This window comes from Cornus florida, unplaced genomic scaffold, assembly GCF_030987335.1.
Source record: "Cornus florida cultivar Cherokee Brave unplaced genomic scaffold, ASM3098733v1 CherokeeBrave_3.0.0_Hap2_Chr10, whole genome shotgun sequence".
NCBI classification, from domain to species: Eukaryota; Viridiplantae; Streptophyta; class Magnoliopsida; order Cornales; family Cornaceae; genus Cornus; species Cornus florida.
This window is the reverse complement of record NW_026775580.1, coordinates 99,462,632-99,480,557: the sequence shown is the minus strand read 5'-3', so window position 1 is coordinate 99,480,557 and position 17,926 is coordinate 99,462,632. Positions and strand designations below refer to the sequence as shown.

The 17,926-nt window shown below is 35.7% G+C and overlaps 1 protein-coding gene and 1 non-coding gene across 4 annotated transcripts; one reads left to right on the top strand and one right to left on the bottom strand.

Moving 5' to 3' along the window:
* Positions 1 to 5,107: 5,107 nt before the first annotated feature.
* On the top strand, positions 5,108 to 5,180 carry TRNAR-ACG (transfer RNA arginine (anticodon ACG)). Its single transcript has one exon. It is a non-coding gene; the product is annotated as a tRNA-Arg (tRNA).
* Positions 5,181 to 5,658: 478 nt separating this feature from the next.
* Positions 5,659 to 17,175, bottom strand: LOC132276308 (eukaryotic translation initiation factor 4B2-like). Of its 3 annotated transcripts, XM_059777678.1 has the most exons (4): positions 17,109 to 17,175; positions 15,813 to 16,925; positions 11,999 to 12,397; positions 6,441 to 6,735 (listed from the first exon to the last, which is right to left on the bottom strand). In XM_059777678.1, exons 2-4 carry the CDS (start codon positions 16,907 to 16,909, stop codon positions 6,681 to 6,683), a joined length of 1,551 nt encoding a protein of 516 aa, XP_059633661.1. In that variant the 5' UTR covers positions 16,910 to 16,925; positions 17,109 to 17,175; the 3' UTR covers positions 6,441 to 6,680. The 3 variants fall into 3 exon arrangements, with proteins under 3 accessions (XP_059633662.1, XP_059633661.1, XP_059633660.1); XM_059777679.1 differs by lacking the exon at positions 6,441 to 6,735 and adding an exon at positions 5,659 to 6,158 and having other exon boundaries at positions 15,813 to 17,156; XM_059777677.1 differs by having other exon boundaries at positions 15,813 to 17,157.
* Positions 17,176 to 17,926: the final 751 nt, after the last annotated feature.

Genomic DNA, 17,926 nt, shown 5'->3' with positions numbered 1-17,926 from the left:
AGCTCAGTCTATATAGTGCACTTGCCTTGTGCATGGGCACCTCATATAACATATATAAAACCAAATTTACTTAAAAGGTCTGGTCCAAAGACAGATTTTTCAACAATTGTGACTACCTTTTCGAGAATTTACAGGGGTACTTCTGTCAAATCATCGTGTGCACCTTTTAAAAATCACTTTTCTTATTTTTTTTCACGATGACTCACGGGAGGAGATGAGGATTTGGATTTGGATAGCCTTTTAGCAGTAACTAACGATTGAAATTTTAATGAAATTTTAATTTCTTAAAAAAATTCAGTTAGTTGACGGAAGTAGGCTGCTTTTTAGTTTTGTTATGTTTAGACTACCTTTTTAGCTACAACTTTTCTGTGTGATGGCAACCTTTTTTTGTTAAATATATTTATAAGATTAACTTTTACCTTTTTTCAAAATAAAAAAAAAAAAAACTTTGTGATAGCTAGTTCATCTGACCAAACAGAATAGGGACTTGGGGGAAACTTTAGTTATCACTACCCATGTGTGCACATATATATATATATATATATATATATATATATATATAGTTTTTTTTTAAATATGTTCTCTCCTCCCATATTAAAAGTGGAGATTTGGAAATTGATAATGATGCTAAGCCTCTGTGGTCTAAAATCCTAATAGTGGTTTCATTCTTTAAAATTAATTTTAGTAATAAAAAAATAATAATAAAAGGCTATATAAATTTAAGGTACAAGGCAAATAATAGTCTACCCATTTAACCACAACGGAATATATATATCTAGTTGAACAGAGAATATATAAACGGCTATGTAAATATATCGTTTTAAAGATAAACTTTCAGTAATACTGGTTGGACTCTTTTCTTGAGAAGAGTCTTATGCAATGCAACACCACCATATTAATTCACTTGTCTTTCAAGTTCTTGGTCTGGTGTTTTTTCGATTAGCTAGAATGTGGATCTTCAATATTTCACCTAATTAGATCGATTAAGATAATATGAGACAATGTTAGGGTTTAAATTTCATCTTTCAACTAGCCATGCATGGTGAAAGTTTCAATCAAATGTAGAGTAGAACAATTCTCAAGTCATTAGATAATAACTGTGGATACAAATAAGTATCCCGCTTTCACTATGGGATTCGATTGAAACTTTCACCATCTTAATCATTTTCGTACTTACAAATTACTTGTCACGCCAAAAATTTTAATGCATTTAATGCAAACTCAATAGTAACCATAAATAAAACAAACATTAATTAAAAAGTAATGATAGGAAAACAGAAAAAAAATTCCCGAATTAACATCGAATTGGCTATACTTATCACGTGTTAAACAATTATTTGTTAAAAACTGTTTAAATAAATGATGTGGACAAAAACACGTCAGATTCGTGACTTATTCAGAAAAATCATTCGGTAACCCTATCATTTTCCTTTTTTTTAAGCACTCTTACACAAATCACCATGGAGATTAGGATTACTCTCTTACATGCAATCAAACTACCAATTAGTGGTTTAGATAAAGAAGTAGTTGGTTTTACTAAACTCTAATTTCATAGAATTGGATATTGATCTTAAACGTGTGATACTAAAAATCACTTTTGTTAGATAAGGATTTGGATTAAGAGTGACGGCTGAGTTACTTAAAATTTAGTTAATTAGTTGACTGAGTTGGGCTGTTTTTGTAGTTTTATTGTGTTTAGACCACCTTTTCAGCTACAACTTTGCTTTGTCGTAGAATTCTTGATCTGACCAAACTTCATCACTATATACCCATGCAATTTGAAGATTGATAGAACTAGCTTGTATGTGACTATAAATAATAAAATTACACTTTACAAAACTCTAATTTCATGGAATTGGATAGTGATCTTAGCGACTTTTTTTTTTTTCCACGTTGTGTCATGCATCATAGGAGATAAGGATTTGGATAAGTAGAATCTTAGACATAAATAAAATATTCAGTAGGAGCTGACTAGTTCAGTAAGTAAATCTCATCTCACTTTTCATTTTTTTTTTTTTTTTTCCCTAACATGAACAGACAACATTCTACTTGTGTAATTTGAAAACTCATTAATCTAAGAAATATTACTACTTTATCAGTAGTCAGAGACTCCGAGGTATTATATTTTTGGTATTGAGAATATCCAAAAACTTTTTTCATGATGTGCTTGAGCTGGCTAAGGATTTAGTTTACATTAATTAAAAAATAAATAAATAAAAAATAAAAATAAATAAAAACTAACTAACTAACTGACGGTTTAAAACAACGGTAGTGATTATTACATACTCCCATCTAATCAAAATATTTAAACTTTGGTCGAAGAAAAATATAATATTTTGATGATTTTGTTACGTATGTGTGGAGTTAGGGATCCTTATTTTTTATTATTTTATGGAGTCAAAATCAAGATATTTCAAAAAAATATATAATTGACCAAAATGTTAATATGAACATGAAAATACATAATTCATTTTTCCAAAACTATCCTTATTATTTTAATGTACAATTTTTGTACATATAAGTACGTACCATTTTTGTGCACAGAGATACCACACTTGTGCATGCAGGTACTATTTTTTATACAAATAATATCATCAAAATGATCTGCACAAAAATAAAAAATACTCCCTCTGTCCCAATATACATGTCTTGCATGGAAAATCCAACTTTTTATGGTAATGGATTTTTAGTAGTTTTTTATTGTATTGATAAGAGTTGAGTTTCAAATATGTCCTTACTAAAAGATAAAATAGTGTTTCGTAATTAGTGCAGTTGTTTAATTAAAATGATAGTTTAGGAATGTTATAAAAAATAATACATTTAATTTTGAAATGGGACATGTTTTTTGAAATATCCCAAAATGAAAAGATAAACAACTATTTTAAAACGAAGGGAATAGCATGTAAAAAGTGATACATAATACACAAAAATTACTTTGTAATAAAAGAGACACCATAAAAACATTACTTAATAATAAAATGAGTAAAGTGCACAAAACCCCCCTTAAACTATTAGGCAATTGCACAAAATCCCCCTAATTTAACAAGTGCCCTGAACTATTAAAAAGTTGTAGTTGAGGACAATGATAAGATCTTTGGTACCGGAAATAGAAAATTACGAATATACCCTCTGGTGAAACGACACTGTTTTAGTACTTAACAAATTTGTGTTGCTGATGTGTCAGGCAAAATCTCAAGAACCAATTAGAATTGTACAACACATCATCTTATCAACCCCCCCTCCCCTCATTTTTGTACAACCAAACACGACCTGTGCAATGACCACCTGTTCTACGCTTTTCCGGGAACAATCACAGCACACCAGTAGGCAGCAGCGAAGCGACGATGAGGAGTTTCGCAGGAATCCTATCGGCTTCCCAATTTGCTAAACCTAAACTTCCTCAGAACACCAATTTGAAACCCAATCTGCCAGTTCAACCCTAACCCCAAATAAAAATCCATCGCCATTTACAGTAGGAAGGTGACGACAATCCATCGCCATCGCCATCACCGGTGGCCACTCGTTCTTCGGAGCTATGAATTGGTTAACCCATTTAAAACCCATTTTCCTCTTTCTATCTTCAATAGAATGAGATAATGGGATGCTCTGTAATTTGAAACCCTCAATGGCTGAATCATCTATCATTATAAATGGGATTGTATTTCGATATTAAGAAAGATCCAAATATTTAGTGAAATAAAAAGAATAAGAAGAACAAAAATCCAATTCCTCTCTGGGTAAATCTGCATCCCCGTCTCTGTATATATATATATATACACACACATCACTCTTGTACTATATATACATCACTCTTGTATTGAACCATGTATATGCATAAGTTCTCACCAGCCAAGCCTTCAACATCCATCAATTGTATAAGCCATCAAGCCCTTACTGCTATATAGTATATTGTATATATTAGATATATATGTATTACATATAAAATACATATTATTGCTCTGTTCTTCACCACCGTCTCAAACTGAGCATCTCCACCAAAAATTAGGTTCACTCTTCAGTGAAAGTTGTGACGGAACGAAGGTGGTTGTCAAGATGGAATGATTAAAGAGATGGCTTTAGGGTATCAATTTCAGGGAAAGAAGAGTCAAATCGTCAGTGCTAGGTAAACCCCCTCCCACTCCAACATCATCTTCTTCCCCGGCATCGTCGTCTCCTCTTTCGTATTCACTCATCTTCCCTTCTACTCTCATCTTCCAATCCAATTCCGAACTAACAGACTCACCAAACCCAATTGCAAAATTTCCATCCTCGTTGACTCCTCAACAGGCCGTTTCGACGGTAACAAACTCACCAAGCCCAATTGTAAAATTCTCAACTAATGGCCAAACCCATATTATAAATAAAACTTCCCGCTGCAACAGACGTCACGTCGGTGGGTCTTTTCGTCGTCGAAACTCCATCACAATATTCTCACAGTTATCGCCATCGCCATCAACTTCATACTTAACTGCTACTTGGTGATATTCCAACCATAGTTGAAGCAACGGTGTCTTGGTCGAGATTTAAGGTGAGAGCACGGCACCGGAGATGGAGATGCGCGCTGCCGGCAAGTTCGCAGCGGTGGCGGTGGCGGCAACAGTAGGTTCACAACGGTGATGAGGTCGCAACGGCGCTATTGAGGGAGAGAATGTGGCTGAGGGGCGGTGGTGAAATTCAGATAGGGTTTGGTTTTAATTTAGGAATTGTTTTTTTTATTTTTCAATTTTAATTTTATACATTTAATAGTATAAGGGTAGCTTTGTCATTTTAAAGATATATTTCTGGCATGTGTGCATCACGCGCCTAATTGGTTGGAGAAATCAAACGGAACTTCATCATTGGGTACTTTTTGCAAAAAAATTGATAATTCGGAAAATTAATTGTAGAAAAAATAGTTCAGGAGTTTTTAAGGAGAGAAAGTAAAGTTCAGGGAGATTTTTTATCACAAAAACTTTTACATAAACTTTTACATGGGGAGTAATTGTGCCTCCAGCTAATATTTTCTTAAATTAAAGACCGACAATTATGTAAAAATCCTGGTTTCCTACACCGGAATCGTATACTTATATATAAAAAATTAATTACTCGAGCCGTAGACAATAACTCGGACTCTGTGGCCCAATGGATAAGGCGCTGGTCTACGGAACCAGAGATTCTGGGTTCGATCCCCAGCAGAGTCGTGTTACTTTTTTATCATCACATGTCAACCTATTTTTTTCAATGATTTAAGCAACTTTATTTTACCTAGGTTTGGTTTTCAATGATTTAGGCAATTTTATTTTACCCAAGTTTGGGTTTCAATGATTTTGGCCAGAAAAAACCTAAAGAGCCCACATTTTAAAACAAGTAAATTCCAATACTTTCCAGTCACAACAACAATAGAAATAAATTTGATTTCCACAATATACATATTTAACCTTCGACTACTATATCCCACCAGCGTCAAGTCATAGTGAAGAACATAAATAAATAATACAACATTTTAATAACAACGTGAAAGATTGAAGGAAGACCATTGCTTCTGGTTCTCTTCTCACAACTTTTGATGAAAATACTTTCTATCATTAGATTAGAGAGCAATATTCCTTAGATATAAAACAAATTCACCCCATATATGGTCAAGTCACATATGAAAGCAAGCCTGTCCACAATATCATCTCATGCCAAACAAACTTTTCCACATTAATTGCACAAAAATATACATCAGTTTTATGAGATGTCCTCAATTTATACATACAGCAACTACTAAACAAATGAGTAGAGAGAGACATACACACATTGGACCATCAACTCTCTTGTGGAAAGTAAAACCTTACAAAGAATAATGTTTGAATATAAAATAAAACCACCACCCTGAGATTGTGCATCACAATGGAAGGTGTTAAAAACAATAAACAGAGAACATGTTCCTTGTCGCGAGGCAGACAGATAGAAAAAATTGCCATTTCACAAGGTTTGGAGACGTAACAATAGATTAATGCAAAAGTTACGGTGCTAGTAAATAATTCTAGCCCAATTTAATCAATGGCAAAATCATGAGAAAAATAAATAAAAGTGACTTGACAAAATATTATTTTGTTCTAACTGCCGAAAGTAGAAGAGAGAACTCAATGAAACAAACACCAACTGAAGTTCACCATCTCTCCCTTGACCTTGGCCTGCAAACAAGATCACAGACATTAATAGCACTTGAAAATATTTGAATTTTGGTAACATCTTTATGTCAATGAAGAATATAAGAATATGTAGCATTATTATCATAAACTGTTGAAAGTTGCGCAAACAAATCCACATGTGAATTTTTAGGCATGAAATAGACTTCAGAGGATAGGAGGTGGTATATAGGTCTTCTTTGCACAACACACAATTTTAACTTCTCAAATTTGCTATTTATTGAATCAACCAAATCAGTCAAGCAATCAACCATAAACTTCAATAAATAAACACAAGCAAATGGAGAGAGAAATTTTTACATGGAAAATCTGACAGAATAACAGACCTAGCGCAAAACTAAACAATCCATTAACAAGAGGAGACACTAGAACCTCATCAGTTAATTACAGAACTCTACTACTTAAGAATTATGACCTGATGCTTTCTGTCCAACATAATGCATTCTCAACAAGTCAATCACCAATACACTGCGCTCTGTATCAACACCCTCACGATCTGCTTCTTCATTAGTGATCATTAGCCACACAAGCCTCAACTACGGTTGTGAAATTTTGAACAGTGCTGCAGATATTCTTTAAATTCTTCAATTATATGTAGAGAATAATCCAACATCTCACACACAAACTATATAGAGAAAAATCCAGATATTTCACACAAACTACATGTTCAAATCTCCGAAGTGTGTATGTCATTAACAAGCTAAAACCTCAAACAAAAAACTTTTAGAAAGAACAATGTAGTACAAGAACCATCTTAAGGAAGCCATAACCAAACACTCTTCTTTCTTTACCGTGTGCCTTCTTTTTATTCTCTTACAAAAATCAAAGAAAAGAGTTTTTGTTAGGTTAATAGGACTTATGTTGGCATTGCATAAAACTAGAATTTGTACTTTAAATTTAGTTGGATTTTTGTAAGAACTCCGCCTTTGTCCATTCCACAACCGGTCCCAAGCCGAGGAGGGTTGCGTCAGATAAGTTGACAGCCGGCGTAAAACTTTGTTATGACCAATATGAACATGAATCCTACTTTGGCGGAAATGCGAATGTTGAGAATGATATGCGGAAAGACTAAAAAAGATAGAATTAGAAATAATCACATTCGGCAGATGGTTGGAGTAGCACCAATTGGTGATAAAATATTAAAATGAGAGAAAACATGTTAAGATGGTCTAGATATGTACAAAGAAGAACTTTAAGTGCACAGGTTAGGAAAAGTGACAGTCCACATTGAGCGTAATACCAGGGAAGAGAAAGACCAAAGTTAATGTGAGTAGAAATGGTAAAGAAAGATATGATAGCATGTGGATTAACTGAGGCTATGGCCTAAAGTAGAACGGAATGAAAACACGGGATTCATGTAGCTGACCCCACATAATTGGGAAAAGGCTTGGTTGTTGTAGTTAGATTTTTGAAAAGGTAGTTAGTTACCTCTTGTCCAAGGGAGAAAATGGAAGTAAATCTACAACCAAGGGCAAAATTGTAATCTTAAAAGCCAAGGACATTACTATACGCACTCACCAAAGTAGAGTTCATGCACTCATCCATTAGGGTTTTATTGTTTCATGCTTTTGATTTGGAAAAATCCTATTTGATTTTCTAATGCTTTAAAAGAGTTTTAGGAAACTACATGTTTTTGAAATTTTCTTAAATATATAGCCTTACAGACACTTCCATCGATCACCTAATCAAATGAAGGTCACCAGATACATGTCGATTGGCCAACATTAAATTTTAACCAAATGTACTGTAATGTTTATGATTTGTATATATATACATATATACAAATCATAAACATTACAGTATATTTGGTTAAAATTTAATGTTATATATATATAAATATATCATAAATATTACAGTACATTTGGTTAAAATTTAATGTTGGTGAAAAAATTTTAAAGGGTTGGACATTTTTTTTAGTGGTGGGACCCACTCCCCACTCACTTTCTTTTAATGGCCAATAGGCCATTACATGGCCTCATTTCTTTTCTCTCTCCCCGGCAGTCTCTCTCCCTCTTCATTTCTTTTTTCTTTCTTCTTTTCAATCAAGCTTTCAAGGCTTGATTAAGCACAACTCTTTGGGAATTTGTTATTACCCTTTGAAGCAAAGTTGGAGAGCTCGTCGAGGCCGTCAATCTGATAGGAGCCAAGCACCATTTAGCCAAGCCTTGGGATTTCGAAATTAGGGCTTGGATTTGGGGATTTTGAGGCTTTTCTACAATTAAGAGGTAAGGGTTTTCTAATGCATAACTTCTCATGCTTTTGTGAATATTCTTGCCTAAATTGATGCCTAGCATGTTTAATTTGTGTAAATTCTTGCAAAATTGTTTAAATGTTAAGTATGGAATGTGTGACTACTTGTTAGTTGTTTGGTAGTGATTAAACATGCCTATATGAAAGTAAATTCTTGTTTTATATGCTTACTATGCTAGATCAATGTTCAATGAAAGCATGAGTTATGAAATTTTGAAATTTATTTTTGAAAAGCATGTGTGAAATTCTATGGTTGAATTGATGATTAGTAGCATGAAGCATTCATGCATCCATTGGAAAAGAAAAGGGGAAAAGTGTTTTAAGACAAATGAAATTGTTTTAGGAAAAGTGTTTTCTAAAAGTGATTGCGAAAACCGGACGCCTAGGAGGCGCCTAGTGGTCCGTGGTGTTGATGTGATCTAGAGGGGACTAGAGAGAGACTCTAGTGTGGTTGAGCTACCTAGGCCTAGACAACGCCATTGAGGTGCCATGTGGTTGGGGATAGCTAGCCAATCCTTCCCTCGTGGCGCCATAGAGGTGCTATGGGTCGAATTGCATTAACGGTTTGGTACGGTGAAAATGAATTGTTTTGGAAAATGAGGAGCGACATTGGCATGACATTGCACTTCATTAGCATATATGGTGTCATTTATTTATATACTTGGATGACATTTATTTATATACTTGTTGATGTGGTTATTGATGTGCATTCCCTATGGCATGATCCCGCCTAATATTACCCATTCTTTGCGTAGATTCACAAGGTCATAAGAGGTGTGTCTTAGACACTTCCTATTGAGCGATTGGCTCACCCCATTACTTTCAGGACACGGGAAAGAGGTGGCGGGCAACGATCCACCACAAGTTTAGACAGGATTGGAGATCTATTTTTTTTGCTATCTTTTGTATTAGAACTTTAATATTTTGTAAATGTAATCTTAACTATTTTGTGAAACTTTAGTTTAATTAGTATAATGCTATAAGTTATGGACATTTAAATTTTAGCTATATTTCATGGACTGTAACTTGATGTAATTAAAGTACGTTCCTTGTAAAGGATTATGGGACTAGGTAGTGAACTAGTGATTTCTTGTTTGGATAAGATGGAGGAACAGGACTTTTTATATGTATGTAATCATTTTGGGAATGTGGTATATTATATACATTGTGCGTTGGGACAGGATAGATTAGTTTTAAGGCCAAGTAAGACCATTGCATTTTTATGTATTTCAACAGATTATAGAGGGACTTTTTCTGCAGAGGTCATGCCGAAATTTTATATATTTTATTATTATTATTATTTTGGTATCTTTCTGGGTCGTACATGTGCCATTCAAAACAGCAATTTCTTTTGAAATTAAAACTCTAAAACCCTACTCTCTCTATACTACTTTATATTTCTAAAAATAGCTTATTGTCTTGAGTTTCTTTCTCTGCATTTGTATTAATTTCTCTCTACATCCTTTCTCTCCCCTCTTATTTTATCTTTATCGTTTCCATCACCCTTCAATTGAAATCTCCAAACCCCAATAATATCAGTTTGGATTGGGACAAAGAAGAAAACCCTCCCAAGCCCCAAATAAATGAAAAAAATCAACCCCCAGAGAGAAAAATAATAATAATAATAACAGTCAAATCGCCACAGTTATAAAGAGATCGTCACCACCATATAGTCACTGATCAACAGAGGAACCACAAGCAGCCAAAAGAGGCATCACCAGCTGCTGCTCCTCAAGCTGCTGTAATTGGGGTAATTTGCTTTTTATCATGTGATACAATCTCATCAGGACTCGAATGCAATTAAGAAAACTAAAAATCAATCAAGCTGTTGACACCCAAACCACCAACACTTCACTGAGTCCTAACAAATTTGAATTGTATCCAGCTCTAATCATAATTTTTCAGGCCCATCTTCAGAGATGTAGAGAACTCCAATTGACTTGGTCCAAAAAGCAGGTCAATTTAAAACCTCTTCAATTTTGTCATTTTACAGGCCATAATTTGCACGTAGTTTCCCTCTAACTCGAACACAATTTCACCTTTGATGGCACTGCTTTTCATGTGCACCAAGCAATGGCCCCTTTTGGTAAATACATATAAGTAGTGATAAACTATGTAGCCACACTCTTAAAATATTAATACTTTTTTTTTTTTGAGTTACCTACAGAAAGGTGTCTGTTTCCTTAACTATTCAGATCTAGATTCAGCCAAAAAAAATCATAAACAACCATCCCTACACTTGTGTCAGCAGTCAGTAATGCTGCAGAAAACTATAGGTTTTGGCAAGTTATTTAAAAGCAAGCTCAGGCTTGAACAAGTGTAAATTTAGGGTCAGTTTGGTGCAATGGAAAAGGGAGGAAAGGAAAGGAAACGTGATGGAGGGTGATTAAAAAATTGTGTTTGGCCTAAATGGTTGGAAGGAAAGGAAAGGAAAGGAAAGGTTTTGGAAGGTTATCAAAAGGCAAAAACAGTAACTTTCTTATCCTCCCAAAAATGGGAGGAAATGGAAGGAAAGAGAAGGAGAGGCTTCATGTATTATTTCTAATGCCAAATTTACCCTTACACAAAATCAAGATTATACTTGATTTTAGTTTGCAAAACAAGAATTACAGACCTTGATTAGTTGATTTCGAAAAACAAAACCCATACATACAAGTTAGCAGTTGCAGAGAGAGAGGGGGGCAAGTTTGAGAGTTGAGAGACAGCGGCTGAAGCTTGCGAACGGCAAACCCGAACTGGAACAGCGGGCGATGGAAACTAAAAGATATGGGTTTTGATTTTTTGAACAATCTGAAATGATATGCCGATATGGGATTTGAACTTTTGATTCTTGCAGACAGATGGATAAACTGAAATATATGGGTTTTGAACTTCTGATTCTTGTAGATTTTGTAGTTTGCAGTTGCAGAGGGGGAAATTTCAGTGAGAACGAGAATAGAGATGGAGGCGATTGGGGAGGCTGAAATGATTTACCCTAAAAATATTTTTTTTTCTGGTGGCCCATCATCCATGGGCCTATAAATTACATAGTTAAATTTATAAATTATCTTTTAAAATATAAAAGGGTATAATAGTAAATTTATTAAAATAGTTTCCTTTCCTTTCTTTTCCCAAACATGATTATTATCCTTTCCTTTCTTTTCCTTCATTAATCAACCAAACACGATAGGGGTTAAAATTATCATTCACTTCCCTTTCCCTCATAACTAATGTTATCCTTTCTCTTCTTTCCCACCGCACCAAACATAGCCTTAAGAAATCATTTGAATGAGCAGTTTTGATGAAACTCACTTGTGATAGAAAAAACAAAAAGAAAACAATACAAACAGAGTTCTAAGCAATTTCTCAATCAGCTCTATGTCATCCAAATCTTTCATGCGGTCATGTTTGAACTTTTTGCATGAGATATTGAGAATTGGCAATCAACATAAGATATGCATTGCCTCAAAATCAGTGTTTCAGAACTAAAATGAGTTATAAATTAGGGTTGTGGTTGTAACAAAACAAATTTCATAATAAAACATTAAGGAAAAAAAGCATAGATATAAAAGAGTGCAACCGGTTGCATTTCTTACCGGTCCATGTCCCTGTTGCCCAGAAATCCTCTTTCCCTGCCGCCTTGGAATGATCTTCTGTTATCGCCCTGCCGTGACCACATATCTCCAGCACCTCCCGAACGAGGCCTCTCCATGAACTCCATACTCCTGGACTCTTCAAATGTCCCAGACTGAGAGGATGGTGGAAAGCCAGCAACTCTGCCTGCTCCAGAACCAGGCCTTTCAGTGACTTTCTGCCCAAACCGGACTTTCTCATCCAACTCACGAGCCAGAAGTTCCAACTCCTTTTCTTTACTAAGTATTAAATCATATAAACTGGCAGATTCACTTTTATCATTTAAAGCAGATTCCTTCTCAAGTTCCTTCTTTAGAAGGTTTAGTTCTTCTTTCAAATTCTTCTCTGCATCTGTCTCAGGCCTGAAACATTTTTTCCCCTTTAGATATCAAGAAAGACATCCACCATCTAGTTTACTTGATCAGTATCAACAAAACATAGATGACATACAGCTAATTCATAAAAGATCTGCAAATAAAGATAAGTCATATTTTGCACACAAACAAGCATGCAAAAAACACAAAACTTACCAAAGCATCTAACATTCAGCCATTTAAATGAGCTACCAAGGATAAAAAAAACCTAAATAAAATTTGTTATACAATCTTGGGAAAAGGTTCTTGGTGAAGGGGAAAAATTACCAATAATTTCAATAACGGCATTTCTAGGGATTTGCTCAATGAAGATAACACAGGCAGGATCACACTGGGTTCAGTGACTAGTTGAAATGAAATCAAAGGTACGTATCAATATTGCATATGAATGTAGTGATGAGCTCAAGCATTTTGCAATTCATTCAATAAACAAAAATACCCCCTTTTTGGTCAGGCCTACCATATATTCTTACTGTAACTGGTACAACACTTCGCAATTTGCTCCCACTTTTCCTCTTCATTATTTCTTTTACACATCTGTCTGAAATGAGGCCCACAACCCCTCTCTATGTATTGTATGCAAGAGGGAAAAAAGAAGCACCCTGCAGAAATTCAAATTCCTAAAATTTGTACAAGAGTGTGTAATGATTCAGAAGAGTTTTTAACCATCTAACTCCATATATCTACCTATACAGTTTCATAGGTAAGACAGAAACACTAACAATCACATTCTTTTGTTCTTCAAGAGTTTAGACTACTCTATAAGGCAATAGTCCTTTACTTTCCCTCTTTTTCCTTTCTAAAGTTTGATTCATCTTTTATGGCTTCAGTGGTGAAGAAAGCACTTATGATTTTATCGGTTGTAGCAAATACACATCTATTTTTTTTTTTTTTTTTTCAATTATGAAAAAAAAAAAAAAATACACATCTTTTTTACAACATCAACTGCGTCTCTTTTACATGATGTCATTTTACATCAGGAAAGATGTGTCAAAATGGTATAAGAAAAGAAAACAGCCAAATAATGGATAAGCAAATCTAGTTTACCTTTCCGAACAATCTTATTTCTCCTCCCCAGAGGAGCTCAATATTGAGTTTTATTACAATGGGTGATGGGGGAATTTGATAAGTAAAATTGTATTAGAAAGTGTTCAAAAGGGGAGGTGATATTAGGAAAAATGAGGCTCCCATATATGTCACTGCACCAAAAAACTCCCTGTATGTCACTATATTCCAAATTTTCCTTCTTAAATTGTACAAAACTTGCCATACTTTGGAAGACATGATGACTTTAAAACAAGTAGATTTTTTTTACTTTCTTCTCTCTCTACCAGTCTCAAACCCTTCGACATAAGACCCAAAGCCGCTAAGACAAAGGTAGACCAGTAAAATAAGTAGAAATCATGGTAAAGTAATCGTGCATTTACAAGAAGCAATCCAGCTGACAGCTATATGAACTGTATTCCAAATCTATTGAAAGGAAAATATGCATTGTAGGAAAGCGATAAGGGAAGTGTTGAAAAGTTCTGAATTGATTCTAGTGTTAAATATACTTGTAGTTATTGCATCAAAAGGAGGAAAGACCTAATTAAAAATTGAGATGGGTGAGTCTGTCCTCTTTGTTGATGCAAGAATTATATGAGTTGAAAGGTTTTCATTGCAAACCAATTCTTGGAGATCCTTTCAAGGCTCTGGGGAAATATGGGTTGCAGCAAAAATCCTACTTTCCTCCTTTAATAACTTGTAGAAAACTTGCAATGCATTTGGATTGAGGGAGGCGGAAGGAAATAAGAGGCAAGGACAATGAAAGGGAGCTTATCTTATGCTTGTTTTAAAATGAGGAAAAGAACAGGATTAGGAGGTCCCCTTCAATATTGTCTTGACTAACCTCCTACTTCAAGGATTTGGAAGAAAGTGATAGGAAGGTTGGTGATTAAACATTTTGCCCCTATTTTTAGAACAATTAAAATACTGATATTTCCCTAACACTCGTACTATTAACCAATCTTTTTCTTTTCTTTTGTTCCCCTCCATTATCTTTTTCCAATTGCGTTCTTTAACCTCCTTACGCAAACAAGAGGGGAGGTTAACACGATTCACACCTTTCCTTTATTTTATCTCATTGGTTATAAATTTACTTATGAAAAAAAAAAAAAAAAAAATCTCATTTGTTATAAATAATATTATCATCTTCTTTCCTTTCCCTCCAATTTATCCAAATACATTGTTAGTTGTGTTAATCAACCCTCACAGCAACTCCACCATTCTTCGGAAGACATAAGGGCATCAAAACAAGTAACGAATCATGGTAAAGGTGATCATGACCAAGACCCTCACAATCATCATCGACCACCATTTGTCGTAGCGAATTTCATAGCATCACATTAAATATATGCAGACAATCTCAAGAAGCTCTAACATTAAAATGGTATCCATTGTACTCCAACAGTTGCAGAAACATATATTTCCAAAGTTGGATCAAGAGAACAACAATATAGAAAAGAACATAACCATTCCAAGGAGAGACAATCCGTTGGAGTCACGTGAACAAATATTCAATATCCATTGAAAGGAAAGTATCTATTTTAAGGAAAGTGATAAGCGAAGTGGTGACAAGAATATTCTAAATTGGTTCTTAATAGGAAGAGATACTTAGCTTGCATCAAAAGAAGTAAGGATCCAACTAATGATTGGTAGCTACCTATGAAATCCATGATTAGACAATCCGATGGAGTAACATGAACAAATATTCAATATCCATTGAAAGGAAAGTATCTATTTTAAGGAAAGTGATAAGCGAAGTGGTGACAAGAATATTCTAAATTGGTTCTTAATAGGAAAGATTACTTTTTTTTTTTTTTTTTTGATAAGTAAATAGGAAAGATACTTAGCTTGCATCAAAAGAGATAAGGATCCAACTAATGATTGGTAGCTATCTTTGAAATCCATGATTATGATTACAAATGGGTTAGTTTTTCCTCTTGTTGATGCAAGTTAGATTTATCAGAAACCTATGTGTAGAAAACCAATTCTTGCAGAACTTTTCCTAACTTCCCTTGTGAAATTACAATATTACTAACATGACAGCTATAGCAAAGATATGGAAATAAAGATTCATAGGTTACTGTTTTTGATGGTGGAGAAAAGGAGTAACTCATTAATTGATATGATAAGAACATGGCCTCATTTACCCCTGTTCGTCCTTCAAAATATATTTAGTGCTAAAAATGCTGAATACAAAACTAAGTTAAGCACTAAAGCATTTTCCAAGAGCTGGCATGCTTACAGCAATACAAATTACCACGTTAAGATCAAACATTCTAAATACATTCAATGTAATTCTTTGGGGGTGGACAAGTGATCAAAGAAAGGGATACAATTAGATAAATGTGGATATACCAACCTGTCAACACGGTGACGCTCCATTTCCAAATCAATCTTCCTCCAATCCAAACCTTTTTCTTGAAGCAAAACTTCCCTGGGCTTAGCATCCCCGAAAGGATTCACCTTTGGCCTTGGTTTCACCGTCTGTTCCACACCCTGCAATGCTGGGCCTTCCGATCTGCTTGACTGTGCACTTGAAGGCCTGCTAGAGTGCGAGCTGGTTGGCCTGCTGCTGCTTTTCTTCACCTCAATCTCCGAGTCCATTTTCTTCCAATCCAAACCCTTTTCAGCCAGAATTTCTTCCCTAGGCCGCGCAGCCCCAAATGGGCTTGGCTTATTCGTCTTCACATGCTCAACTACAGCTCCCTCAGCCCGTGGTGGATTCAATACCAATCGGGGGCGTTCCCGATCTCCTTCTGGCAATCCTCCCCTAGTCCATCGATCAGGTTCCGGTCCTGAATTGCGGAAACTCGAATCAAAAGTTGAAGATCTCGATGGCAATGGCTTTTTGTCAGCTGCCCAATTGTTGATCTCATCAGACCTAGACATACCCCCTCCCCCAACACCGCCACCAAGCGAACTATACCGATTAGAACGACCGGAATCGAAGGATGGTAGAGATTTCTTCCCCACTGCCCAGTTATCGACCTCATCAGCTCTCGACGGTTGATCAAAATCTGAAGCCCTAGAAGGCGGACCTCTACGATCGTCATCAAATCCACCATAAGATCTCCTATTACTGCCCCAAGAACTATCTCCTTCCGAGTCCCTGCGACCCCCCTGTAGCCCACCGGACCGGCCGTAATTGGAGAACCCTCCACCGAGCCGCCCATACTGCATTTCCTCAGCAGAACGCTCCTTCGGACCGGTCGGAAGCCTGAGCATCTCGTCCGGCGTCAAACCCTTGTACCCACCACCAACAGGGCCTACAGAAGCCTGCATCGTGAACTCCTGCAAGCTCATCTTTTTCTTCTTCTGCTTGGTCGCGGCCTCTTTCAGGCTCGGAAAGCTCTGAGAATCGCTACCGCCACCGGCGGCGGCGGCTTCCGCTTGCTCGCGCTCCTCCGCCTCAGCTTCGTCGGCCCAAGCGCCGGTTCTTGCCCAAGGTTTCGACATCGTTGTAGCCTAAGATCTGAGAAAATGAAACCGTTATAGATTTGTAGATGTAGATATATATAATATATATTGTGTGTGTATACGATATTGTATGTATGTATGTGATATGCGAAATGACTATGCTTATGTATTGTGAAGAGTTAGGGCTCCGTTAAGGGAGCCGGAGCTCCGAGAACATGCGGAGAGAGTGAAGGGTTACCGTTGTGGGTGTTTTCGGAGGTTATGCGGTTGTGTGTTTAATCACACGCAGTTATGCGTATCTTTTGAGTTTGGGGTAGATAGAGAGTGTGCGTGGGGACAAAGATGTTACGCGCGGTTGAGGAGATTGCCTGACACGTGCCCAATTTCAATTCTACAACAACCATTATATTTATTTTATTTTTTCTTTTCTATTATGATAATAGTAACTTAATAAGCAAGTTGTTGTATAAGATGCCAACGACAAATATGATAGAATGGCACCTATGAAGCACGGACACTCCTTTCAGGATCTATATTTCGGTTACTGATACTCGTATCAAAGGCTCGGACACATGTCCGACACTTCAGTGAAATGTCCAGAAATTATTTTTTATTGGACACGACTCGGACACGCGGAGGACACGGGGTGGACACAGCTCGGACACGCGGGGGACATGGCGGGATATATTTTGTAATTTTTTTTAAAGATAGGACACGGCGAGGTATATTTTGTAATTTTTTTTAAAGATAGGACACGGCAGGGTATATTTTGTAATTTTTTTTAAAGATAGGACACGGCGGGGTATATTTTGTAATTTTTTTTAAAGATAAATGGGATACCTAATGTAATTTACTAATTTTAAAAGTTTAAAAGTAAAATTTTGAAAAAAAAAAAAAAACAACTACAGACGATAAAGTATTACACAGAAAATTTATTTTCTCTCACTTCCTCTCTCAGTCTCTCCTCTTCTTCAATTATCTCTCTACATGAACAAGACTTTTTTTTTTTTTTTTTTAAGTTACATGAACAAGACTTGGTGAAAGACCGAAAGTATA